General features: G+C 35.7%; 3 protein-coding genes across 4 annotated transcripts; 2 read left to right on the forward strand and 1 right to left on the reverse strand.

Annotated features, from left to right (window-relative positions):
* The first annotated feature begins 94 nt into the window (after window positions 1-94).
* On the forward strand, window positions 95-13254 carry LOC124441314 (kinesin light chain-like). The gene is given in 16 exon segments (XM_046991762.1): window positions 95-583; window positions 1176-1391; window positions 1482-1496; window positions 1569-1641; window positions 1798-1910; window positions 2039-2157; window positions 3776-3863; window positions 4271-4316; window positions 4319-4371; window positions 5251-5334; window positions 5539-5628; window positions 5697-5753; window positions 6204-6443; window positions 6615-7616; window positions 7769-7901; window positions 12870-13254. Coding segments are annotated over 14 exon segments (1809 nt in total). The 5' UTR covers window positions 95-367; the 3' UTR covers window positions 7014-7616; window positions 7769-7901; window positions 12870-13254.
* LOC124441315 (cilia- and flagella-associated protein 36-like) lies at window positions 13168-17048 on the reverse strand. Of its 2 annotated transcripts, XM_046991764.1 has the most exons (10): window positions 16857-17048; window positions 16474-16538; window positions 16127-16240; window positions 15802-15946; window positions 15348-15525; window positions 14905-15116; window positions 14496-14633; window positions 14235-14377; window positions 13360-13664; window positions 13168-13278 (listed from the first exon to the last, which is right to left on the reverse strand). In XM_046991764.1, the coding sequence occupies exons 1-9, from the start codon at window positions 16954-16956 to the stop codon at window positions 13371-13373; spliced, it is 1389 nt and encodes a 462-aa protein (XP_046847720.1). In that variant the 5' UTR covers window positions 16957-17048; the 3' UTR covers window positions 13168-13278; window positions 13360-13370. The 2 variants fall into 2 exon arrangements, with proteins under 2 accessions (XP_046847720.1, XP_046847719.1); XM_046991763.1 differs by having other exon boundaries at window positions 13168-13664.
* A 71-nt stretch (window positions 17049-17119) lies between these two features.
* Window positions 17120-26397, forward strand: LOC124441992 (coiled-coil domain-containing protein 175-like). The gene is given in 29 exon segments (XM_046992475.1): window positions 17120-17276; window positions 17386-17474; window positions 17792-17887; window positions 17890-17902; window positions 18290-18342; window positions 18452-18534; window positions 18621-18698; window positions 19069-19123; window positions 19225-19323; window positions 19784-19839; window positions 19910-19973; window positions 20598-20707; window positions 20855-20936; window positions 21283-21355; window positions 21625-21688; window positions 22993-23048; window positions 23051-23102; window positions 23283-23354; window positions 23460-23594; window positions 24119-24251; window positions 24484-24546; window positions 24619-24694; window positions 24803-24882; window positions 24954-25096; window positions 25206-25215; window positions 25289-25391; window positions 25497-25540; window positions 25754-25830; window positions 25927-26397. Coding segments are annotated over 29 exon segments (2235 nt in total). The 5' UTR covers window positions 17120-17206; the 3' UTR covers window positions 26033-26397.
* The last annotated feature ends 619 nt before the right edge of the window (window positions 26398-27016 follow it).

The raw sequence follows: 27016 nt of genomic DNA on the forward strand, positions 1-27016 counted from the left end.
TTTGTTGTTTGAGGTTTCGTCAGTTAAATTTTTAGTGATTTTTCTACTCATTCGTTAAAATTCGTAGACACGTCACCTCAGTTCGAGAGATGGAATTAAGTGTCTTTCAACAAGAAAATTGATTTCGTGTCGATAACTTTGCTTGTCCCTCGTATATTTTCTGGGTTTTATACAAGTTTTACACGCGAATGCCATCAATGAAACATATTTTCATAAAATAGAATGAAATAAGGAATCGGATGAATCCTAAAGAACAATATTAAACGCAAATCTTGGGTTGTGGATTGTAAACAGCAGCAATTACAAAGGCGTCATCTAACTCCTCTTTCTTGATTAATGTAATTGTACTTTAAAAATTCTTTCTAAAATGTCAATGAGGAACGACGAGAATCGAAAACTTTCGCAAGATGAGATACTCAATGGTACAAAGACTGTTGTGCGAGGTTTAGAAACGTTGAAGAATGAACACTCGGGTATTTTGAAAGAACTTTCACCGTCGGATTTGAATGAGTCGGCAAACATGAAAACAGGTATCATAAGAACTTCACTAGAGAAAATTGAGCTGGGAATCGGTGAAGCTCAGGTATATATTTGTACAGTAACCTTTAATTGATTTATTTTATGATAAAATTAATAGATTTATCGCTTTCCGATTTGTCATTGTAATTTATGAATGACCACGCTAGAAAATGTTGGATCCTTTTGTTGAAAATGTTATTTTAATACAATATACATAGATTGTTAACGTAATTTGTTACCAAAAATCATATAACGGAATCAAAAAGTTCCAATGATGTTCCTGTTATTCATGTACATAAATATACTGGACGCAGACAGAGTCAGTTGGCAGTTAGATTTTCATCTAAACCTTCCATGAATAAGATTTGATTCTATTAAAGTGAATGAATTAGACCTGAGGTTATCATTACATGTTTGTAGATGTAGATCATCAAGTTGTTGATGGATGTTTTGACATCTTTATTGGTGATCATCTTCGAAGTAAAATGATGGCTTCTGCAAAGGATGACTACCGCTAAGGATAAAATATCATATTGAAACATCAGTCAACACTAACACCAATGTTCTTTGTCAATTGTCACAACAGCACTAACCCTGGATGATTTTACGGTTATTTTTTCAAAAAATTGGCTAGTATGTATGTTTTCTCTCTCCAGGTTATGATGGCATTGAGTAGTCATCTGAGCACTGTTGAAGCAGAAAAACAAAAACTGAAGGCTCAAGTCCGTCGCCTTTGTCAAGAGAATGCATGGCTTCGTGAAGAACTGTCTATAACACAGCAAAAGTTTCAAGAAAGTGAACAGAAAGTTGCCCAGTTGGAGGAAGAGAAACAACATTTGGAGTTCATGCAATCCATCAGCAAATATGATGATGTTCGTATGAAAAAAATATTTTTCTCATGAAATGTTACTTTCCTCACTACAGATGTGTATCTAACTATTTCTTTCTTTGTTTTCTTTCAGGATAAACAAATACAGGTATGTTTGCTAAGGAATAGAAAAATTTATGATTAAAGTCTTAAGTTTATAAATATATTTTAACATTTCAAGGATGAAGGAATTGAAAATGACTACAGCAGTGCAGAACTCTCTCAAGATGAAGAATCAGAAGGTGGAGTTGATGGTAAGATTTTTATATATTGTATTTACTGTTAGTGAACAAGTTCATAATAAACATATCCTTCTTTTTTCAATTCAAGTTTGATTCAAGTTATTGATATTTTGAAATTGTCTTTAGATAAAAGAATTTAACAACATTTTAACATTTGTTTCATATTAGATGAAACTTTAAGTCAAGTGTCAGCTACATCAACTGGTACAACAGCAGGTGTCTATGAGATTCCTGCTCGACTTCGAACACTCCATAACTTAGTAATACAATATGCCTCACAGGTATGCCTTTCCTTTGCATACAGACTTATCATAGAAACTTGTATTTCACTAATCTGTTGATTTTAATTGGAAGAATCAAGAATGAGGGAATTTTTAGTGAGTATGTTCTGGTTGAACTATCTTTTTAGGGTCGTTATGAGGTCGCAGTGCCTCTTTGTAAACAAGCTTTAGAGGATTTGGAGAAAACATCAGGTCATGATCATCCAGATGTGGCCACAATGTTGAATATACTCGCCCTGGTTTACAGGTATGATTATTTGTAAGAAATTGATGCTGTTATGAATGGTTCTCTCTGATTTTACTATATATGTATTCTGTTTGATAACAGATCAACTTTCATTCAAAGTGGATCACATTTGAAACAGAGGGTAGACACATCTATGCTCATCCAATAGAAGGGGGTGCCAGTGCTTTCAAGGGGCTCCAGTGCATTGGTGTGTTAAACCAGGGCCACAGGCTGAAAATATATTTGTACTGCACTCTTGTTCAGTTACATTGCACAATTTTTAACTAAGTATAATGATATTACAATCATAGACAACAGAACCTTCTAGAAAATTTTTGTTGTGTTCACCTTCACACACCCCTAATAATCCTTTCTTATTCATCTTTGATTTGAAACAGGATTCTTGTACTTTTGACATCCATACTACGGTATTTGCAAATTTTTCGAGCACTCCTGTTGTAGAATTGATTTTCACTACTCACTAGAGCTAGATGTTAGAGGGCTCTGAATCCTCTGATTAGAGAGATTTTTTCAAATAGTTTTTAAAGAGGAGAAAACGTGTCGATTTTGTTTTCAAAACGATAAAGTTTGCAATTGAAAGTAGTGTCATTGAATTAAAGATTTAGAAACAGTTATGAGACCAGCTTCAAAAATGGTTTTATTCTATTTTCTCATAAGTTTTATAAGAACAAATGATTTATATTCATGTTGTCTGACAGAAACATCAGCGAAAAACTAATGCTTTGGATAGTTTTGAAAATTTCCTAGCTATCTGACACGTTTTTTCCTTTTTCGTGTAGATTCAATATCGTTCACAAGACAGTCAAACTCCCTAGATACATAATACAAGATATACTCCAATTTGTTATGTCGCCTGTCCGAAACAAAATTGATCACCAGGCTACGTTTGCTTGCCCAGTTGATGCTGAGCATGCAAACTTTGTGGGTTGTTCTGAACTACCGCTCGGCAAGATGGAAGATGAATTGGGTCGACTGTGTCAGTCACGTGCCGAACTCCACGATGCGTCAGTTGAGAAATGCTTGTTTGAGCATTTGCACAGCGGTATTTTATTGTCCAGTCGATGACCTTCCCAGTTGAACTTGTGTGGTAGACATTATGAAAGCTCCTGGACATGGAAATTTAATCTTTGTGTTATTTCTTAAATGGGTATATTGGGGGAAAGATGTGCACATGGGTAGTAGTTAAGTCATAGTAGAGGACATTATGGGACACAGTTGCTTATGTGATTGATTTTGTGTTATTTACTTTGTAAAATGTGTGATATTCTATGATCATGTGGGGTAGAGAGTGATTGGTGTGACAGCGAATAGATGTTTGGTGTTAATAGTTAACTTATACTTGGTATCTAAGAGAAGTAATCTTTTATAATCATTTTAATATTTACAGAGTCTTTTTTGAAGTTTTTAATTGTATATTATAAATGTAGATTTTTAACTCGTATTTTTATAACAGAGCATATTTAATTTTTTATCAATTCGTGAAAGTTTCGTTTTCTAAATAAATATTTTTTTTGTTTGCTTTAATTGTTGATTTCTCGTGCTTAACATGCTTAACATATCTTTGTTGGGTCTTGTATCCTATTCATGAAACGTTTTTCGTTTGTTTTCCATCTTTCAGGGATCAAAATAAGTACAAGGAAGCAGCGAATCTACTGCACGATGCACTCACGATCAGAGAAAAGACGTTGGGTGAAGATCATCCTGCAGTATGTGATTTAAGAATAGATTTCATGTCCGTTCAGATTCACATTTATCGCTGATATTGTCTGCCCTTGTCAAATATAAATGCATGTATTGAATGTATTTGCGTTTCCACCAGAGTTCTGTAGCTAGGGTGATACATAAGCCAAAAATACAATATTTATGCGGGGCCACACCAAAATTTGGTATCCTCATATATGTGGATGTATCCACTGTGTATGTGAAAAACAAAATTGTTTAAAAAAGTTGCGTTGCTCTGCTGGGAAAGATAGATATTTTGGGAGTAGGCAATTATCCCCTTTCACCTTCTCTTCAGACGACGTCATTAATTGTGTTCTCATGCAATAATCTTGTTTCGTGCACGTTACCGAATGGTGAACAGTATTTTAGCAGTTCAATATTTCATTATTAGGTCGCAGCGACTTTAAATAATCTTGCAGTCCTTTATGGAAAGAGAGGAAATACAAGGACGCGGAGCCATTGTGTAAGAGAGCCTTGGAAATTCGAGAGAAGGTTGATAAAACATTTACTCGTAATAGCAATGTTTAGGTAGCGGTATATGTTGTTAATGTGGATTACTAAAGTATATAACAGAGAAGGATACCATATGATAACGATGTTCATGTCATAGCTACTTCATGTTGTGCACGTGGATTACTAAAGTATATAACAGAGAAGGATACCATATGATAACGATGTTCATGTCTCAGCTACTTCATGTTGTGCACGTGGATTACTAAAGTATATAACAGAGAAGGATACCATATGATAACGATGTTCATGTCACAGCTACTTCATGTTGTGCACGTGGATTACTAAAGTATATAACAGAGAAGGATACCATATGATAACGATGTTCATGTCTCAGCTACTTCATGTTGTGCACGTGGATTATGAAAGTATATAAGAGAGAAGGATGCCATATGATAACGATGTTCATGTCACAGCTACTTCATGTTGTGCACGTGGATTACTAAAGTATATAACAGAGAAGGATACCATATGATAACGATGTTCATGTCTCAGCTACTTCATGTTGTGCACGTGGATTATGAAAGTATATAACAGAGAAGGATGCCATATGATAACGATGTTCATGTCAGTGATATTTCATGTTTTGTACATTGATTACCAAAGTGTTTGGAAGACAAGGATACCATTCCATAACTATGAATGTTTGAAACCATTTTTAGAAGATAGATAAATAGGATAACTTTATTTAAGCACGTTGACCCCGACGACCGAAGCTGATTTTCACGGAGGTGTAAGAAAAACCCATAGAAAAAAGTTTTAAAAAGAGGAAAAGCATTTGCTTTCTCTAATTTCCTTAGGAGGAATAAAATTCCAGAGGTATCCTCCCTCAAACATGAAACCGTTTTCTTGTAATTTTAGGTTCTTGGTGCCGATCACCCGGATGTAGCTAAACAGTTGAATAACCTCGCGCTACTTTGTCAGAATCAGGGCAAATATGAAGAGGTTAGGATTTTTGCGCTTTATTATGATATACCAGAAGAAACATTGTTTTGTATTCGAGTTGGAGAATGTTTATGAGAAAGAAATTGAAATCCGTTAACACAGAACCGTTTTTCATGGTCTTTTTCATCTTGTTTGAGCAAATTTAACTTTTCCTTTGGTGATTTGTTTGAAGTTATGTTAGTGGATGTTTTTATTTTGTTCAAGGTGGAGAAATATTATCAACGTGCTCTTGAGATTTACACGACAAAACTTGGTCCAGACGATCCGAACGTCGCAAAGACAAAAAACAACTTGGTAAGATATGATTTCCCTTTTAATAAAGTGCAAAGTTTTGTTGTTCATTGTTTCTTCTTCATTTCAAGGCATCAGCTTATCTCAAACAAGGAAAATATAAAGCTGCCGAGACATTATATAAACAGGTACCAATGACGCTGGACATGGCAAGAAAACATTGTGCTATGAAAGAATGTTATATGCATTGCGGTGTTTGAAATTAAATGAAGATATGATCTTCGCACTTTTGCTGAACAATTTAAGCAATTGTCTCATGAACCTGAAAAATTCAGGTGACTCAACGGGAAGTGACTCAACTCATGGGTTCGAATCCCGTTGAGTCACCTGAATTTTTCAGGTTCATGAGACAATTGCTTAAATCGTCCAGCAAAAGTGCGAAGATCATATCTTCATTTAATTAAAAACATTGTGCATGGATGGCTCTCTATCTGTATTATTGGCTAAATAGTGACGACATCGCCGACCTTTTATCAACTATTACGTCTGGAAAATTCCATCCTGTGGAAAATAGCTTGAATCGTCATGGTTCACTCATCGATCCCAGTGTCTTATTGTCTTCCTATTTATCCTTGTAGGTATTGACGCGTGCTCACGAACGCGAGTTTGGCTCGGAGACGGATGGTAAAAGCGATGATCGAGGACGGGGTGGGGATAATGCTCCGTACGGCGAGTATGGGGGGTGGCATAAAGCTGCCAAAGTGGATAGTCCAACAGTGACAACAACATTACGTAATCTGGGTGCATTGTATCGACGTCAGGGAAAATTCGAAGCAGCAGAAACTTTAGAGGAATGTGCTTTGAGATCCAAGAAAAATGTTAGTTTTAAAATCGGATGTTCTTTCATTCGTGTTGTTTTTTTTCGCATCCATTCATAACAAAACCCTTTTTTGCTTCCTGCCATGCGAATTTTTTCGATGTCATTTCATTCAGATCCAGAAAACTTTTGTTCCATGCATAACTTGTTTATTTATGTCATTCATTTCCAGGCTCTTGACGTGATACGGCAAAGTAAAGTAGTTCAGATCCTCTCCGATGGCGGGTCATATTCTCCGAGTACAAGCTCCCCTCGAAGCTCATCTCCAGTCAGTTTGAACTCTGGTAATAGGGGTATTGATAGAGATGAGATAGAATTGCGCGACGAAGACACCCGTGCATCAATAAAACGCGAGAAAGCGTTTCATCGACTTCGGAAAACATTAAGCAGTCGTGGACAACGTTTGATGGAAAAAATGAGCGGTGGAACTGCCGACCAGCAGTTGAGTCGAGCGACGTCGCGTGATAATCTCTCTCAACAGGCCAAAATTCCAGGTGCAGAGCGTATATCTCGTAGTACATCCCATTTAGCGGACATACGCCAATCTGGTCCCAGCTCTTTTCATCCTTAGTAATCTTGCTGTGAAATGGCTTACACGTTTAATCTAATGTCGTCATGATATTACCTTTTGAAAATAAAAAGTTTTGCCCTCAAGCAAGAAGTCTTTTCAGTTGAATTAGAAACCATTCGTATCTATTATAAGTCTATGAGATGTAGTTCAGCCTTCTTGAAATGTACAAAATTGACTATAATTGTCATTAAATTTGTGAACTTAATTGAATATTAAATTAAATTCATGACACTACACGAAATGTTTTGTGTTATATGAAGTATCGCCAGATAAATATATTTAAGTGAAAATGTCTCAGTTTGTTTCGAGACGTAATCGTTATGAAAGGTATTTTCTGCCATAAACGGTTAAATGTCTCGAGTAGAAAGAGTGGAAAATAAGGTAGAAATGTGTCCTCGCAATAGAGAAAACGATTTATCACCAAATCGGCAAGATGATGTTATAGAAAACATCGAGAGCTACGTTATCATTGAAGATGGTCTGGACGAAATATTTTCTGGTGAGGATGTGAGTGACGACGATACAGTAGAGGAAACACATCAAGGATACGTTTCATTAGCTCAAAGTGAAGATGATATTGCCTTAAATAACGAGGTCAACGAGGTAAGAAGACAGATCATGCATTCGTGTGAGCATTTAATGACTGCATAACAAAGATAAATTGTATAAAACATGAAACTAAGTTGGTGTGTAAGTGTTTATTCTGTTGTATACATACTAACCAATTGATATCATTTCATACTTTTGGTTTGAAGATTGAAGATGTTTCAAAAGTCAGTGATAATGAAGTATTTGATGAGACTATGGATCCTGGTAATGATTTGACATTAGATGATACATCATCTACATCAGCATTCTCATCATCTAAGCATCAAACCATGGGCCAAGGTATTCATGTCTGAAAGTAATTATCTGAAAATAAATAATTTCTGAAAAGCTCACTAAAACTTGCACTTACTGACAAAAGACATAAAAATGCTCCCACTCATCAATGACAAAATCATTTCTTAATCAATGGCAAATAATTTGGTAGAATATTTCAAATCAAGCAATCATTGCTGTGCAAATGTCATCTTTAAAGAACTTTGAGGTGACTTTGAAGATCTACTTAGTGAGCTTTTAAGATATGGGTGTTATATCTTAGTCTATGTATGTTTACATTGCCCATGTATCAATGATGATCCATCCTAAGTTACTGGTTTTTTTTCAATTAATATAGATCATGCCAAATATCATAAAACCATACATGCCAGTATATCTAATGAATTATAAGATATTTGAGTTACAAATAATGTTGAATTTATTAAATGTACACTCAGCATTATGATATTTTGTTACTGTTATCAAGTATTACTTTAATATGACATTGCGGGCGCAGCTCTATACAATCGCTGGCTCAGTTGTACGATATATATACGTTCTTGTTGTTTACTTAATGAACAAACTTTTACTTATTCTCTCTCTGCGAATATTTCGTTAAACTAACAGGTTATGGGCCCAGACATTGCTAACGCTAGGCAACAGTAAGTAAAATTTAATCGTGTGCGATTTACTGTGTTGTAATGGCTCAGGAAGACAAACTGTCAATTGATAAACTCGAAGGCGCAAAAAACTGGCAAATATGGAAATACCAAATGAAAGCCATATTGGAAGCTAAGGAATTATTTGGCCATGTCGATGGATCTCTGACATGTCCTGACACATCAGAGGGTAGTTCTGGGAGGCAAACAGCCTTTGACAAAGCACAGAAAAAGACGAAAGCTCTGTTAGTTACATCGATCAACTCCGATCTTATATACCTGATAACTGGGTGTGAAACTCCAAAAGAAATATGGGACACACTGAGAGGACGATTTGAGCGTGATACTATGGCGAACAAGCTATTTCTAAAACAACGATTTTTCTCTTTAAAGATGAAAGAGTCTGATAAATTGGATGAGCACTTCCGTCGAATGAAAGTAATTACTGATCAGTTGGCAGCTATTCAAGCCCCCATCCCCGAGGATGAACGTATGGTCGCTTTGCTGCTTAGTCTACCACGCTCATATAATACCGTCGTGACTGCTTTGACTGCAAGAGGAGATGATCTAAATTTGACTCAATTGCATCAAGCATTGATCAATGAGGAAGAGAAACGTAAACAAAACAACAGTAAATTGACTGGTGAAGAATTTGGTGAAGGCGAGTCTGCACTACAGCACAACAAGCCTCCTCGAAAGCATATCAAATGCTATTGATGCGGAGAAGAGAACCATATCCTTCGAAACTGCCCACGTAACAAGAGACGTCAGAATCGAAGAAATCAAGATTGTAAAACTAATGGCATGTCTTCAAGACATAATGCAGCGGCTGTGCAGGATAATTGTGGAAGTGATACTGATTCTGGTGAAAATCTATTTGCCGTTGGTCTGAACACAGTAAAAGGTGCTGACAACTGGATCATCGACTCAGGAGCCTCGCAACATATGACATCAAACCGTCAACTGCTACAGAACTATAAAGAATTCCCAGTGCCAGAACCCGTCGTTCTTGGAGATGGTCGATCTGTTGATGCTTGTGGAAGTGGAGAAATACAAATCATGATGATCCTTGGACCAAAAGAAAAGTATCAACGAAAGTCAACAATGGCAAAAGTCCTATATGTCCCCAAACTAACTGCTAATCTCTTTAGTGCCCGAGCTGTCACTGCAAAAGGAAATGTAGTACAATTTGGACACACACTTTGCTGGATAAAGAATGCTAAATAAAAACTTATTGCTAAAGGTCGTCTTGCTGGTAATATGTACTTCCTAGACTGCAAAGTTGAGGAAGGAAGAAAGCAAGCATTGGTGGCGGAAACATCAAATCAAAAAATAAATCTATGGCATCAAAGAATGGGTCACATGAATTTACCTCAGATGAAGACAGTGGTTTCAAAAGCTATTGTGACAGGTATTGACATTTCTGGGACAAACAAGCTAGACTTTTGTGAAGCCTGTGTAAAGGGAAAGTTACATCGAGCACCCTTCAAAGCAGTGGGAGAAGTTAAGTCAACAAAAAGGCTAGAGCTTGTACACAGCGATGTCGCAGGACCCATGAATACAGAAAGTTTTGGTGGTGCAAAATACTTTGTGACATTTATCGACGACTACTCAAGATGTGTAAGTGTTTACCCTATCAAATATAAATCAGAAGTACTGACAAAATTTAAAGAATGGGAATTGGCAGTAACGAATCAAGCAGACTGCCATATTAAAACATTACGAACTGATAATGGAGGTGAATACTTGTCCAACGAATTTGAAGATTATCTCAAGAAAAAGGGAATCAGACACGAAACAACCGTTCCTCATTCACCGCAACAAAATGGTGTTGCTGAACGAATGAACAGGACGCTCCAGGAAGCTGCTCTTTCGATGATCTTACATGCAGGAATTGCGAAGAGTTTCTGGGGGGAAGCAATTTCAGCTGCAGCATACATCAGAAATCGAATTGTCACAACTGCAACAGGAGTTACACCATATGAGCGATGGTATGGTGAGAAACCAGATGTCTCTAACCTTCGCGTCTTTGGTTGCATTGCATATGCTCATGTTGCAGATTCACTACGTCCGAAACTGGAGCCAAAAGCTGAAAAAATGCGATTTGTTGGCTACAGTTTGAAACAAAAGGATACAGATTGTATGACGAAAACAAACGGAAAGTCTTCATTCGTCGCGACATAATTTTAGGAAACAGACTTTGGGCATTCCAATGAAGTGCAGTTAGAGTTGGACCAAGAGAACGAGTTGTACCTGAAGAAAGAGGAAACAGAGAAGTCTACTATGCTGAGACGTTCAGCAAGAGAGAAGAAACCGCCAATTCATTATCATGATGAATACGCCAATGTGTCGACAACAACCCATACAGCACTCTATGTAACACAGGTTGAAGAGCCTACATCCTTGAAAATAGCTCTTGAAAGCGAACATGCTCAAAGTGGAAGGAAGCTGCTGACTCAGAGTATGAATCACTAATGGAAAACGATACCTGGGAACTGGTACCTCTACCACCAGGTATCGTTTTCCATTAGTGATTCATACTCTGAGTCAGCAGCTTCCACTTCCATTTGTTTATTGTTTTCTTTCACTTTATCCCAGAGCCGGGCATTATCCTTCTTCAGTTCATCCCTCTCGCTTTTCGCCTGATCTCTCTCGATTCTCCCTTGTTTTACTTCTTCCCAAAGATGGTCGTTATCCTCTTTCAAGCGCTCGTAACGCGTCTTGAATCCTTTGTATACCGTAGCGATCTTTGACGTGTGCCCATGTAAGATACCTGTAATTTTCGGTATTTGTGGTAAAACCACACCGTTACATGCGGCCGTACAGTGTATCTCCACCATCTCTGCTTCGATAGCTCCCACGTCTTTTGCAAGATCCTTACATTCGGGCATGTCGTCAACATCCATGGATTGATCAAAGGCATTTTATCGACTATCCGCTTCTGTAAAAATTAACGAGGAAGACTCGACGAACGTTTTATAGTACGAAATTCCCTTCGATAATAAAATATATCTAAACAATCAAGTGCAGCTGAAAAGTTTTAACACCTAACAATTCCTCATAAAACTCATTAAACAAATCAACAAATTGTCTCCACAAAAAATAATCCACTTCTCCTTGATAACATTAACAACGAGATGCTTTTCTTCTGCGTATTTCACTTCGATCTTCTGTCATAGACCACAACAAGCCTCCTCGAAAGCATATCAAATGCTATGGATGCGGAGAAGAGAACCATATCCTTCGAAACTGCCCACGTAACAGAGACGTCAGAATCGAAGAAATCAAGATTGTAAAACTAATGGCATGTCTTCAAGACATAATGCAGCGGCTGTGCAGGATAATTGTGGAAGAGATACTGATTCTGGTGAAAATCTATTTGCCGTTGGTCTGAACACAGTAAAAGGTGCTGACAACTGGATCATCGACTCAGGAGCCTCGCAACATATGACATCAAACAGTCAACTGCTACAGAACTATAAAGAATTCCCAGTGCCAGAACCCGTCGTTCTTGGAGATGGTCGATCTGTTGATGCTTGTGGAAGTGGAGAAATACAAATCATGATGATCCTTGGACCAAAAGAAAAGTATCAACGAAAGTCAACAATGGCAAAAGTCCTATATGTCCCCAAACTAACTGCTAATCTCTTTAGTGCCCGAGCTGTCACTGCAAAAGAAAATGTAGTACAATTTGGACACACACTTTGCTGGATAAAGAATGCTAAAGGAAAACTTATTGCTAAAGGTCGTCTTGCTGGTAATATGTATTGCTGAGTATATCGCTCTTTGCTTGGCAACGCAAGAGTGTGTTTGGTTGTGGCAACTTCGAAAAGACCTGAAAATTAATGATCCTAATCCGACGACAATAAACGAAGACAACCAAGGAGCCATTGCCATGTCAAAAAACCCTGTTTTGCATAAAAGAACAAAACATATCGATATTAAATTTCATTTTGTTCGTGAGAAAGTTGAAGATGAAACTATTCAAGTAAACTACTGTCCAACAGATGAAATGATCGCTGACATCTTTTCAAAACCATTGCCACAAGGAAAATTTGAGAAACTTCGCTCTAAACTATGACTTAGTTTAATGTAGTATGATGCTGAGTGAGTGGGAGTGTTGAATTATTAAATGTACACTCAGCATTATGATATTTTGTTACTGTTATCAAGTATTACTTTAATATGACATTGCGGGCGCAGCTCTATACAATCGCTGGCTCAGTTGTACGATATATATACGTTCTTGTTGTTTTCTTAATAAACAAACTTTTACTTATTTTCTCTCTGCGAATATTTCGTTAAACTAACAAATAAAACATCTCCTCTATTTCAGATGAAATAAATTTAATCAAATCTGTAATGGCAAATATTCAATTGCCAAGTTCGGCAATTCCTGAATGGGCAAAGAAAATTCCTGAAGAGAAGTGGAAGCTGCCTTTAGTTTCTGCTCTTCAACTGAGAACTGAGAACCACGAAGAAGGTAATGATGGAAATTAGTTGGATTAGAAGGAAATTTCTTGATTATATAGTATGAGAAACAAGATTGACAAATTTTTTGATATCGAAGACAAATCCATCTTTGTACATAAATTTGTCTTCATTAATTTTTAGGAATTTTGTCACACAAAACGTTTCTCATTCAAAAATCATCGTATTTCTCATAGTTTCTGTTTCTAATAACATGATAATTTAAACAATAACTAAATATTCACACGTCATTTCTTCAGTTCAGTTCAATATACCTACATCAAAATAAATCTAAATTTACTTATTAATTTCATGGTATTTAAAATGAGCATCCATGAATTTCATCAAAACTTTACCAATTCATTCGTCATTCTGCGTTGACAACCTCTTTCTTCAATCTTGCCGCCAATGCTCGACGTAAATCCAACTTCTTTTGTTGCTGTTCGTCCATCTCATTGGATGGAGCTTTTTCTGTCTCAGTCCCTGCAGTGACGCGGCGCGCAACTCTCGAAGACATTGGACGTTTCGGAGCGTCTTCTTCGAACGTATGAAGACGTTTTGTCCTCTCTTGTTTTTTAAGATTGATCAATTTCTCGCGTTGTATCCTCATGTATTGGGCTCTCTGAGCAATGTGTTCGTCCATTGAGGTTTTATCCTCGATCTAAATTTGTTAAGATGTATTTTAACAACGTTAGCTTGATCTTGGGGAGGAAGTGTGTTTGGATTAAATGTCACAAAATTTGCATCAAAGTCCACCAAAGAGTAGTTCTTTACTAACAATGCTTTCAAGATGTTTTCAGCCGCTATATGGTAGTTGAGATTTTAAGTTTACTCAAGTAACTCAACTCCGGCCAGTTTTTTCTCGTATTGTAAGTTTAAACTTAAACTTTAGGCGAGGTCGGTTGTAAAGCAATCAAATTCAGGGATGGATGAAGGATGATTTTGTAGGGAGGTGTCTGAGATTGGATTGGAATTTGGTGGCTACAAAGCGGGTCTCAACATGCCATGTAAGACTTCTTTTCTTAAAATATGTTACTCTTATTCCATGACAAGGAGATACTTCTTTTCGCTGTGTGCTCCATTAAACACAAATCACAACTAATTTTTCCTAATTGTTTAGTGATGTAACTAATACAGAAATTGGCACCCATCCTGTAGCGTAACCCCCTACGTTAATCCATCACTGATTCTATCTAAATTTCTATCCATACTTTATGTCACAAGTGCACACCTTAACAGCAGAAAGAACATTTACTGATGGCGTCTTCGCTTCAGCCATAGCACTGTTTAACCAGTTCTTAGCTGCATCTGCCGGGGTATCCGCTTTTATAGCAGTTTTATTCTGTTGCGTCTTCAAAGTTGTTTTTGTTGTCCCTAGAATACAACAAATATGTCATCATTTTATCATAGTAAAACTTCGATAGGCTCTTTCAAAACGAGTTTATTCATCCATTCACTGATAATAGATCTGTGTAAGAGCGAACAGACTAACCATGAATGGTAACTGGCACGGATTTTAGCTTAGAATGTTGGTTTTTCCACTTGGTTGCTCCATCCCTTGAAGACTCCTCGTTTCGTTTTTTCGCGGAGGCCATTGCTTCGTCTTTCAACGATAACGGGTCGAAAGAGTCTAAGAGAACGAAAAATAAAATTATAAAATACGTGTTCACGTAAAATCTCGAGCTTGCTTAAGTCAAGACCGTTTTCCATTTGTATCTACATTTGTAAATTACCAACTATATAAACATTATATGATTAAACAGTCGTTAATGTTTTGTTGGAACAGTTGTTGTTCATGTTTCCGTCGCAAATAGCAATATATGTACCTGCACGTACCGAAACGTACATGTATGTACCAATGATTTACAACGTTATGTATTGGTATGCATTGATGTATGTACCTGATGTTGGTATGTCCTTGGTATGAATCTTGGTAGGTTTGGTGGTTGTTGCATTCGATCTTGATGAGATTGTCATTGATTGGTCATCTTTATCCCTTAAAGACTCTTGATTCTCATTTTTGTACTTCTCGTTAACATTATCTTTTATATTTAATGACTCCAACACCATTCTTTCCATTTTTTTAAGCTCATCTTCTGCCATCCGATACAGTCTGAATTTTAAAAAAAGTGATTTCTTTGGAAATTTCGTCATTCCCATAGAACAAACCATAATACATACATAACAGTTTGTGATTTTCATTTCATTAAGAAGTCATTAAAACTATGTTGAGCTGATCTCAAGTAGAATCTAGAAATATTGTTATGTCTGGTTTTTAATTATAGCAGAGTCACCACTTTATCGTTTTCATCCAGTTTTAAAATAACCGATTCATAATAGCTACCTCTCACTTTCTTCTTTCGATGAAAGTGCTAGCGTTTTTTCCATACGTTCAATCTCTTTCTTTCTGTTTTTTTCTTTCTTATATTCCATCTCTGACAATTTAATAACTTCCTTTAACAGTTCATCTTCCTTGTTCTTATCGTTTCTCTGTGACGAAATTTTCGTCCTTGGAGGCATTTCTTCATTAGAAATAGTTTGAATGTCACGCAATTTTAACATTGTATGCTTCTCATAAACGTATGTCAGTTATATTCATGGTTACATGAAACAAGACTGTTTTTCATAATTTTGGCTTGAGTTGGCAGGAAAATGTAAAATCAAACATTTTTTACTATCATTACCAAGGCCTGTTTTATCTATACCTTGCCTGTTCAATTGTAAACCTTGATCTGTTCTACCTAGACCTTCATCTGTTCACTCTGTTCTACCTATACCTTGGGCTGTTCAACCTTTACCTGACTCAAAAACCTTTGGTAGGACACCATTTCTTTGTTGAATGATGCTTAATGCTTGAAGTTCTAAATCCAAATTCTTTTTCACCATCATGCTCTTAAACATTTCAAAATCTTCTCCAGCCCAGACTTGCTCAAATATTGATTGCTGAAATCATCAAAAACAACACCCACAAATGACAAATCCCATTGATTCACAGTAAATAGATAAAATTTCCTATTCATTTCCAATTTCAAGCATTGTAATCACATATGTTATTGACTTTAAATTTAGGAACCTCCTGATACAAACTAGTAGTAAAAAGCACTGTGTTACTAAATTACATACTCTGTCTTTAGCTTTACTTTGATCATTGTCTGTAGACCCTGCATCACAAGCCATCACAAATTGCTCTTCACCGATACCGACATCCTTCAAATAACTTGTCAGTAGCTCTTCAACCTAAATGCAAAAATTTTGTCCACAGGTTTTGAATTTACAGACCCTGCACTTGCTGATTTTTATTGGAATGTTGCGTATGTCTTGAATGTAATTGTATGGGGGGGGAGGGGAGAGTTTTATGTGTTGTGGCTAATGAATGTGATTGAACAAAGTTGAAGTTATGATTTTTGGTTGACTTTCTTACGTACACAACCTGGCAATAGGTTAAATGAACAGTGATATATTATACTTACCAAAGCACTGTACTCCTTGTGTATTTCCTTGAGGGCCATGATATTTTCGTCACTCCCATCGAAAACTGCAAGAAACGTCAAGTTCTCAATACGCTAGAATTATTCATGATAAAATGTAATTCACAACAGGTATTAAAAGTCAACTCGATCATTTCTGCAGCTGTCGTATGCGACGTATGGCGTGTATGGGAGCAATGCGAAGACGCAAGACGATTTGTTAGTCAAAATGAGCTGTATGCCATTTACAATAGGATGTCTCATAAATATCTATTTTAGAAAACGCCAGAAAACAATTAACACGAAAAAGCAGCCGTAAGTTCAAAAAAGGCAATAATTTATTGCATACGTAAACAAAGTACATCTTTTCTAGACAATTTGCAAACCTATACAATGCTTTTCGATGAACGACACAATTGGTATGTTCCATATTGGCGAGGTCAAAAATCCAACAACGCCATCAAAGACGAATTCCCAGTCGGTCATATTTTCTCATGAAATGTTAGGAAAAGGCGAACTTGTCTTCTATGAGTTGTATGAAAATGTAAACAAAACCACAACTTTATCAAGAGAAGTAGCCAATGACAGAGCGCGTCTTTGTTGTTATGACAACGTATCCACAATGGTTTCCACGGTGATTTGCAAAAAGCAATATGGCGGCTTTTAGTGAGGGACATTCTGATAGAAATTTATAGTTTTTCTGTTTTTGACTTCGTTTCACGTTTCGGGAAGAGTTATGGACCTTGTAAATGCATCAGATTTGACTTGCATTGTCAGCAAAGCTGTCAAAAGTCTTCAAGATTTGGGTAAAAGACCAAGTGTTTGTTGAGCAAAATATCAGCAAATTACATCAATTTTTGTTGATGAATAAATTATCAGCAATACTTTCTTTTTAAATTAAGTGAATTATTTTAGAAACATTTACTAAAACACAAAAAGGCATCAGTGAAGATGAATACCATGCTTCAAGTATTAAGAATATTATAGAAGCTCTTGAAGAAATGGTTTGTTGATTAACTTTAATTACTTCTGTGATCAGTCTTTACTCAGTTCATTGACTGTCTATTGTCTAAATGTCTTCACTCGTCATTGTCTGGTAAGATTATCCTGACATAAAATTGTCTTTGGAGTTAAAACAGGGGTAAATGGTTATAAATTGTTGCTCTTATGCTCTAGCCTCTTGGAATGGGTATTGTTGCTTTAGGGGTAGGTTGCTTTAGAACGATAGAAACTTTTGCTTAAGTTGCTTTTAATGCTTTATGGATGGAGATTGTTGCTTTGGGAATAGGATTTGTATTACAATGATGTAAATATAATTTAGAATCGTGATCGTATGAAACTACATGAATTATTGGAAAAGGAGACAATACTTGCTAGTTCACTACGTTTCAAGTTACAGATAATGCCTACACAAATAAAAGTGAAGTGCAAAGTACGTTTTTCTAAAAATCTTCTACAGAGAGTGTTCATGAAAAAAGATGTAAATTGAATCCATGCTCGTTCACATAGCTTTTATTCTTTGTGTTTGTCTGCAGTGTAGGAGATAGAAGGCTATAAGTCATTTTGCTCTGGCATTCAACTTTAAAGCAGGGACACCGATTTGACATACCAGACATAGAATTCACCTTGGCTCCTAAAAAATTATTTGGGCTGGTTATAAAAAACCATAAATTTGCTCATTGAAGTCAGATTTTATACTTTACTGATACGAAACTCATAACATCATTTGACCAGAAAACAGTTTGTGCCCCAGTCCCACAATTTCTTTACAATCTACACATTTTCTGTTGAATTTTTGACATGGTTATGTCTCTTGTAGATGCTGTTGTTTCAGCACGTGACTTAAACGAATCAGACATTCAACAACTGAAGGTAAATTATTTATTCATATGCAACAATTGTCTTTGCTTACAAGACAAATATGTTAGGTTTCACCCAGTGATTTCACCTCTTCATAACACAAGATTTGGTTTGAACTTAGGCAAATATAAACAACATCAACTCGAATATTAAAGAACTTGAAGAAAGATATCAGAAATTACTGAGTGAAAATTTGAGATTAGCGTAAGTTGCACTACTTACTGAATGCCAAATAATGATAATGTTTCACTTTTTCAAATTGTCAATGAAATGTTGTTGTGTTTCTATAGACCAGAACAAAGTGAAGCACAAAGCGAACATGACACAGTTATTAACTTACTTAATGAAAAAATGACAGATAAAGCTAGGTTGACATCAGTTTACCTTCTCATAATAAAAAGATTATATTGATAATATTGATAGTGTGCAATTTATAGTTATTATATTGGTAGTGTGCTGATTATATTGATTATATTGGTAGTGAGCTGATTACAGTGATTATATTGGTAGTAAGCTGATTATATTGATTGTATTGGTAGTCAGCTGATTTATTGATTATATTGGTAGTGAGCTGATTATAGTGATTAGATTGGTTGTAAGCTGATTATGGGGATTACATTGGTAGTGACCTAATTATATTGATTATATTGGTAGTAAGCTGATTATATTGATTATATTGGTAGTGAGCTGATTATATTGATTATATTTATGAGCTGATTATGGTAATTAAATTGATAGCAAGCAGATAACGTTGAACGAAACCCGAGACACGCTACGTGAGACGTCCAAAATGGTACAATTCCTTCTTTTATTAATTTATGCAGAAGTTGAAATTATTTACTTTGGACAATGCAAGGGCCATAGTTTCATTTAGTGAAATGTGATTCATTGTAGATCAAAGAATTAGGTGAATCAAATGAACAACTGAAAGAGGACATTGCTTTGGAGAAAGAAGAGACCATTGATGAGAAGGAAAGACTAAAGAAAGCTGTGGTGTGTTTCCCTGATCTTTGTCAAACATGATTGCATAAACGGTCTTCCTGGGTGTGTGGGCCTGGGGATACTGCTGGTTGAATGTCAGTTTTTATTATGGTGGTAGAAAATGTTAAAGACAGTTTATGCATGACAAGGGGGGAATTTCAGCTGACTTTGTAGAGAAATATGTTTCATTTTATCAGATACTTTATGTATTCATTTGACATTGACAATACGCAAGTTTCTCGTTCTTTCTTCCTTTTTTATCATAAAAAAATTGCAAGATATCGTGCAGTCAGATCCGACCTACATTTGTTTGATTTAAATATGGAGAATATGTAATTGAACAGACGACAATATTTTATTATTTTTTTTTGTTTGATGATAATGTCATATGCTTCAATCACCCCCGACTAATCGTTTCATTTGTCATTGCAATGCACTCTAAATTTCTTACTTTCATTTCCTTCTACCGTAGGAGGAAACTCGTGCTAAAGTTAAAGAGCAAAAGGAAAAAAATGAAGAACAGAAAATGTAGGGAAATTTAGAGAAGAAGGCTTACTTTTAAACAAAGTGGTCATGACTGTGAATTCATTTTTTACAGACAAATTGCAAAACTTCAAGAGGAAATGGTTGAAAGCGAAGGAATCTTGGAGGCAAAACGAAAGGTTTGTGTTTGTCAACACGTTTAACGGCACTTTACTCAATATCAACAATCAATGTAAACGTGCATAAGATATGAAAGTTAAAGACACATTAGCACATGTAATTTAATTTTGTCTGCCCTTGTCTTGTTTGTGTGTGTTTTATGATTTTTTTCCCTATAACTTGTGATGATTTTTAGCCTGTTTAGCCTGTAATTTATATAATATAATAGCTTGTACAGTGGTTACACGTTACTTGTCTATGGTTGTAGATCGTCCGGGTTAGTGTAGTACTCCGTGGGACTGATGGTGACATTGGACTCCGCTAACCAGGATGATATACATCTATAAACATGTAATCATAGCCTGCAATAAATTTTTTCCTACATCTTGAACATGAACGTCGCTAGAACGTTACTTGGGGGGTGTATATTCATATATTCAGTAAGACAGTTCACTTTCAATAGAACTCAGTCGAACACAACTGAATACATGAATATACAGCTTCCCTCCTAGTTAACGTTCCAGGTACGGCTCTGATCTTTAAATACCCCATCTATTATAGTATTAGATAAACTGGGCCCTGAAAAGCTACCGTTCTATAGTATTTTTGAAAAATATTAAACGCAATAACCTCATGTGTTTTAGATAATACGAGGCATTGAGACTTCAAAAGGAAAACTCGAGGCTCAGACTGTCCAGTTGAGTCGTCAACTTCAGAAAGCGATCAAATCAAACTCCATCCTGACACAAGAGGGGTAAAATTTTATGTTTTTCTTTTATTCCATAATATTTTGTTATGTCATGAAAAGAACATACATGGTCAGAATGGTCCCAGTGGTTTTATGAACTATTTTGATAAACACAGCTTTACCACAAAGCTTAAGCAACTTTTTTTTCTCCAGGATGCGAGTGATGAAGTCTCATCAAGAGACGTTGACCAACCTTGAAAAAACAAAAGATGATTTGGAACACGAATATGAAACGGTAAAGAACACATAGCAAACACTTTGTTTCCACCTCGTCTCGTTTCCTCTCGTCTCCTTTTGTCTATTCTCATTCTTTTCTATTTTTTGTTTTGTTTTATATTGTTTGATTTGTCTTTTCATGTTTCCTTGATTACAAAATTTAACGAAATCTAACTAAAATCAATTAAAATATACAAGAGTTGAGATCCTTCATGTAACTCTGTAACGCTGTATCGGATATTTTGCCTGCAGAGATGCATATGTTTTGATTAGAACGGACTACAGATGTTATCTCATCTTGTATAGTAAATGTAACATGATTCGTTACATTGTTCATGATAATGATTATAATATATTTTTTATAGTTAAGCAGTTCATTGGAGAAGGCGAACGTCGAACATACACGGCTGAGTTCCAAAAAAGTCACCCTAGATGAAGGTTAAAATTGAGTCAATTATAGAACACCCTGCCACATACTTGTACTACCTGCAAACCTGACCCAAAGTCTATCCCTAACCCTAACACCCTGCCACATACTTGTACTACCTGCAAACTTGACCCAATGTCTATCCCTAACCCTAACTACAACCTTAACCTAGCCTGACTGCTGTTGGCAGTCTTTTTGGCAGGGTATTTTGTAATGTGCCTAATTTTCAATTATTGATCGACGTAGAGTTCACTTTCATGTTCTTGTCATGATGTTATAGATCATGATGTTCTTTTCACTGAATGCAAGAAAGTCAAAGAAAAAGTCAAAGATAACGAACAAAGGTTTTTAGTGTAATTGTATAATTCCACTTTTCCCACCTCCAAATCAGAAATATCGAGATGAGTTTCAGATAGCGTTAAGTATTCATTAGATTTGCCATTTGTGTTTTAAATGTTTCTAAATAATAATCATACATCTCCAAAGGAGTTTCAGTCATTTGCAAATGATAATGAACCCTATAAAAAAAATGCAGATATTCGGAAACTATAGTAAGAAATCTCTCAAGAAATGTTGGATTTTCACAAAGTACATAAAAAACGTGAGCTGCCAATGCAAAAGAGCATTAAAACCAATACAATTTCTTTATTGTGTTGAGAAATAATGCTGTGTTGTTCTTATTCGCGAATTGCACCAGCCTTAAGTGCAAGGATTGTAATAATGGTCAATGGTGACCTAGGAAACCTAAGTATATGTGCATAAGTTATATGAATCTGTTTTTGTTTTTACCAGTTTTAAGGTTGATACTAGTACGTTAACTTTGTTTGAAATTCGCCTGTGTTTTTTTTTCGTGAATTGAATTTGCTGTATGAAACCATGTGAAATTGCTTTGAACTGATTTGAGGTTCATACATGTATGATTAAATTTGAAATTAGTATTATCTATCTGAAATTCATCTAACATTTTCTAAAATCTAACGGCAACATTTGCACTTCCCCGAGAGGATTCTGTTGTTGAGATGGGCAATCTGAAAATCATTTGAATATTTCTAAATTCGACGTGGAAAGGTGCGCTGTATGTCTACATTTTATCACGAATTTACCACTAGATAGGCAAGTACGGAATAGATAAGTAAAGTTATGGCAAAGAGCAATTCTCTGGAAAAACGCCTGCACGTTAAAAGTTCAAAACTATTTGTCTTTTTCATTATTTTGTCGTATTAAATTTAGTTCACAGATTTTAGGCACTTATGAAGAAAATTTAGCAAACTTCCAAGTTTTGCGAGTTACACACCGCATAACGTAGCATACTTGCCTTTATATTTCTAAGAATAATTGGTGGTGGAAAACTATAACAGCATACGTTTTCTGATAAAGCTATCCTAAGATACAACAAATATCTTATCTTTTTAAAGTCTTAATTATTTCCTGCATTTGAAAAACAACACTACACCAATGGGTAAAGCATCAGAATAACCGTGTAAATGTCAAATACGTGGCGAGAGAATTGCTCCATTTCTCCAAATTTGCTCCAAAAAGTGCAACCTTAATTCTTGAAAAATGTTTATGCATCAAACTATGTCAATTTTCACGTTGTAAGATGGTGACATTAATAAAATGCATGATTTATTGAACATTTACTTCTTAGAATACGCCGTTCTCGTGATCAACTAAAGAGTAAAACTGACGAATGTTCACGTTTGAAAACGAGAACTATGAACTTGAAGACGAGATAAAACAGTTGAAGGAAAGCCATCAGTAAGTTAAAGTGGAGTCAGGGGGGACCAATTTCCTGAAAAGTCTAGGCTTATGATTTCTATGAGATCTCAACTGTGAGCTAAACGTGCATTACTTTAAAAGCATTCGGTTTTCACTTGATAAAAATTTATATATAATATTAAACTGTTGTTACAGAGATGTTTACATTTTCATTGTCAGAGCAATGGCGGACGCTTATACTCATCGAATTGACGATTTGAAGTCCGGATTAAAAAAGGAAAGAAGTGAAAAGTTTGTGCATTTGTCCTGTCCTATTCTATAGAATTTGATTCCATCTTATCTTATTCTATCTTATCTCTACTATTCTATCGCGTCTGTTTACGTTTATTTTTTTAGGGCGTCCATTCAAATAAAGCGCGAAAATCTCGCAAAAGATACCAGTGACTTTAAGAATGAATACAGCACCTTCATGATTAGTTTGTCTAATATCATTCAATCGGCTAAGAACGAACACTCGGCGTTGACAGAAAAAGTATGTGTTGGCTTTTTGCAACTTTAATATGTCTTCATTGATAACATCTCTAATGACAACATCTCTTTTCTTGTCCTTTGACAAGATCTCAATTACAAACATCTTTAATGACAAACATCTCTATTGACAATCTTTCTATTGACAACATCTCTATTGACAACCTTTCTATTGACAACATCTCTAAAGACAACATCTCTCTTTTCTCTATTGAAAACATCTATTGACAACATCTCTATAGACAATCTTTCTATTAACAACATCTCTAAAGACAACATCTCTAAAGACAACATCTCTATAGACAACATCTCTATAGACAACATCTCTATTGACAACATCTCTATGGACAACATCTCTATTGACAACATCTCTATGGACAACATCTCTATTGACAACATCTCTAAAGACAACATCTCTATTGACAGCATCTCTATTGACAACATCTCTATTGATAATGCCTCTGTTGAGTACATCTTCATTTACAACGTCTCCTTTGACAACTTCTGACTACCGAAATTTCTGCATCAGGAAATGAACTACAGAAAAATTTGAGAGATGATGAGCAAGAGTTATTGGAAAAAAAAGATGCTTTAAAGGAAGCTAAGGAGTCCTACGCAGAGACGCAAAAGGCACTTCAAAAAGAATTAGAAACATTGCAGGTTTCTTTTTGCTTGATGGTGTACACATTTCTTCTTTAGTAATCAACCATTGCTTGTCATTTTAAAGTTGACTTTTTTAAAAATATTATTGTTTCTTCAATTGACTGAAAGTAAGAAAGTCATACCACAAAGTGAATATTTTTAAGATTTGTCAGAACCATCACCTTCTGTACAGATGTATGTATTGTGATTTAAAGGTATCAACTTATTTTCCATTTCATTTTGTTTAAAGGAATCGATTGAACAACTTGAGAAAGACATTGCAGAAAACCAAAAAACTTTCGCGGAGAGACAGGTTTTTGATCTCGCTTGTGTGTGTACGTAGTTCTATATTTTTTGTTTACGTTCGACATTTCTTCATTGACAGCCTTCATATGAGTTGCTAGAACAACAGTTTGATGAGAAATCAAAGGAATATGCTGAACTCAAGCAGTCCATTATTGGTAGGTAACTCAATATCGGATTGCTTTCAATTGCATTCATCTAATGGAATAATTTTACTTAATTTGCCTCGAATTTAATACTTGTCGTACTATCTCTTTCAAACGAAGATTTGAAGAACAAAAAAGCGAGCTTGGAGCTTTCCATACAAAGAACAAATAAAGAAATAGAAAGGACAAAAGAGCCTCGTGTAAGATATACCCAATACATGTATCACGAAAGTGATCCTTTGTGATCCTTCATTGTTGCCTGTTTACTTAGAAACGGCTGCAAGAGGAAATCAATACGACGAGAGTCGAATCATTACGTGTTATGGCCGAACAAAACGCAGAAATTAAAAATATCGAAAAGGAGAATTTAATCTGTTGTCGAAAGCTTCAGAGGGTTTTAAAAGAAAACGCAAGGTAAAAGACGCGCACCGGTAAATTTTATTGTGTTTAATAAATCTAAATGGTTTCTTTATGTTTTCCCTCCCGATGTTTAAAACGATCCATCGTAATTTTTGATCGAAAGATTTGAAGAGGTGAAGTTGTTTCAAATCTTGTATGATTTGCAGTTGATGTTGTGTTTGACATCTTGTCATCTTCGTTATTCAGGCCATTCAGCAAGCTCAAGAAGAAATAAAATTCCTAGAAGTTCAGCGTGAATCAAAACAAGTTATTCAAGGAAAAGTTGAAGAAAAATTATCGCAGTTTAAAGGTGAGACTAGAAATGCAGAAACTGCGTGTTCTGCATTTATTACTGTGTTGAGAAGATTACTGGTTTCTGGCGTAATTGGCGATATTGTACATGTTTATCTCGTAGATGAAATAATGGCTTCTCGTGAAGAAGATTTCAATTTAGATCAGGTTTGAACTGTCAATTCATATCAGTTGACGGTATAAAATATGTCAATAAAAACTGCCATTGTTTCAATCATCGGCAATTGTTGCCCTCTTCTACCTATGATGATGGGTTGTCTCTCACCTCCTTCCTTAAGACTACTTCAGTACTTCGTTCATACGCCATTGTCCTTGTTACATTGTTCACTCGTGAACGAAACGTATGTATTTCCAATGAAGATGTATGCCAAGCGCGACCAGAAAATTTTGGAGGACATTCAAAAACTTCAAGGAGAAACGAAAGACAGGGAAATGAAGTAAATCCATAGGAAAAAATTATTCCGACTAAAAGAAACATTTTGATCTGATTTGCTTGGAGTTTTAAAATTACACTTTTTGTTTTTTTTTTATAGGGTTGATGATATTCATAAGAAACTTGAGCACGAACTTAGTCTTTTCGCTTCTTTTATCGAGGGTGTTGCAAACCTGAGACCAAGAGATGGGACCGTAGAAAGTTGATGATGATGAAATAGTCAAAGTGCGCAGGTGAAAATTATCTAACTTTTATGTCTTGATGTATTATGAAAAACTCCTTGCTCAAGCACAAGCAACATAAGTACTTCCAATGGAATATCAATAGTAAATCTAAAACTTGAATCTGTGGCGATGGAGCAATACTAAACTTTAAGTCAAATCATAGATTACAACTTTCACAAGCTGCGGAACTGGTCTATGGATGAACATCATGCTGTTCAAAGTCAAATTCTAACATTGAAATTTATACGCAAAAATGGCAGAAATTCTTTGACATTTTATGAAAGTAATATATTCTGGACATTTGATGATTAAAAAACAAAGTGATACTCTCGGCCTTAACTGTAAAATTCTCACCTGTTATATTTATCGGACAACCGATGATTTTGATTATAATTATCGGATAGCCGATAATTTTGATTATAATTATCCGATAGCCGGTAATTTTGATTATAATTATCCGATGTCGATAATTTTGGTTACCGATATCGAATAGCCAATGATTTTGTCAATGTAGTCATGAACTGCAAAGCCATACGGCTTCAGTTAGTCATCAGCGTGCCAGGTGTAGTTACGTCCTGGTTTCAAACACTTGTCTATTTGCTCGTCGAAATCTCGATGCTTCAGAGTCGATTCCTTTGAGCATTATTTCAATAACCTAACGACGTACTAGAACGTTTTACTTAGATTGCAAACGCCTCCAAATAGCTCTATATCCTAAGCATATTACCATATCCATCGAGTTCTGCAAGCTCAGACTATTAAATCGCAAGCAATTGAAATGTAATCTGGTAAACTGTATACTTATTTTTTCGTCATTGTTAAACTAAGCAGAATATGGACTGGCGGTTGTGTATTTCGATTTGTGTTCGTGTACTTATGTTTGTGTTCGTGTACTTCTATTTGTGTTCGTGTACTTCTATTTGTGTTCGTGTGCTTCTGTTTGTGTTCGTGTAATGCTATTTCTGT

The sequence above is a fragment of the Xenia sp. Carnegie-2017 genome, unplaced genomic scaffold (assembly GCF_021976095.1).
Source record: "Xenia sp. Carnegie-2017 unplaced genomic scaffold, XeniaSp_v1 HiC_scaffold_20, whole genome shotgun sequence".
Lineage (NCBI taxonomy): Eukaryota > Metazoa > Cnidaria > Anthozoa > Malacalcyonacea > Xeniidae > Xenia > Xenia sp. Carnegie-2017.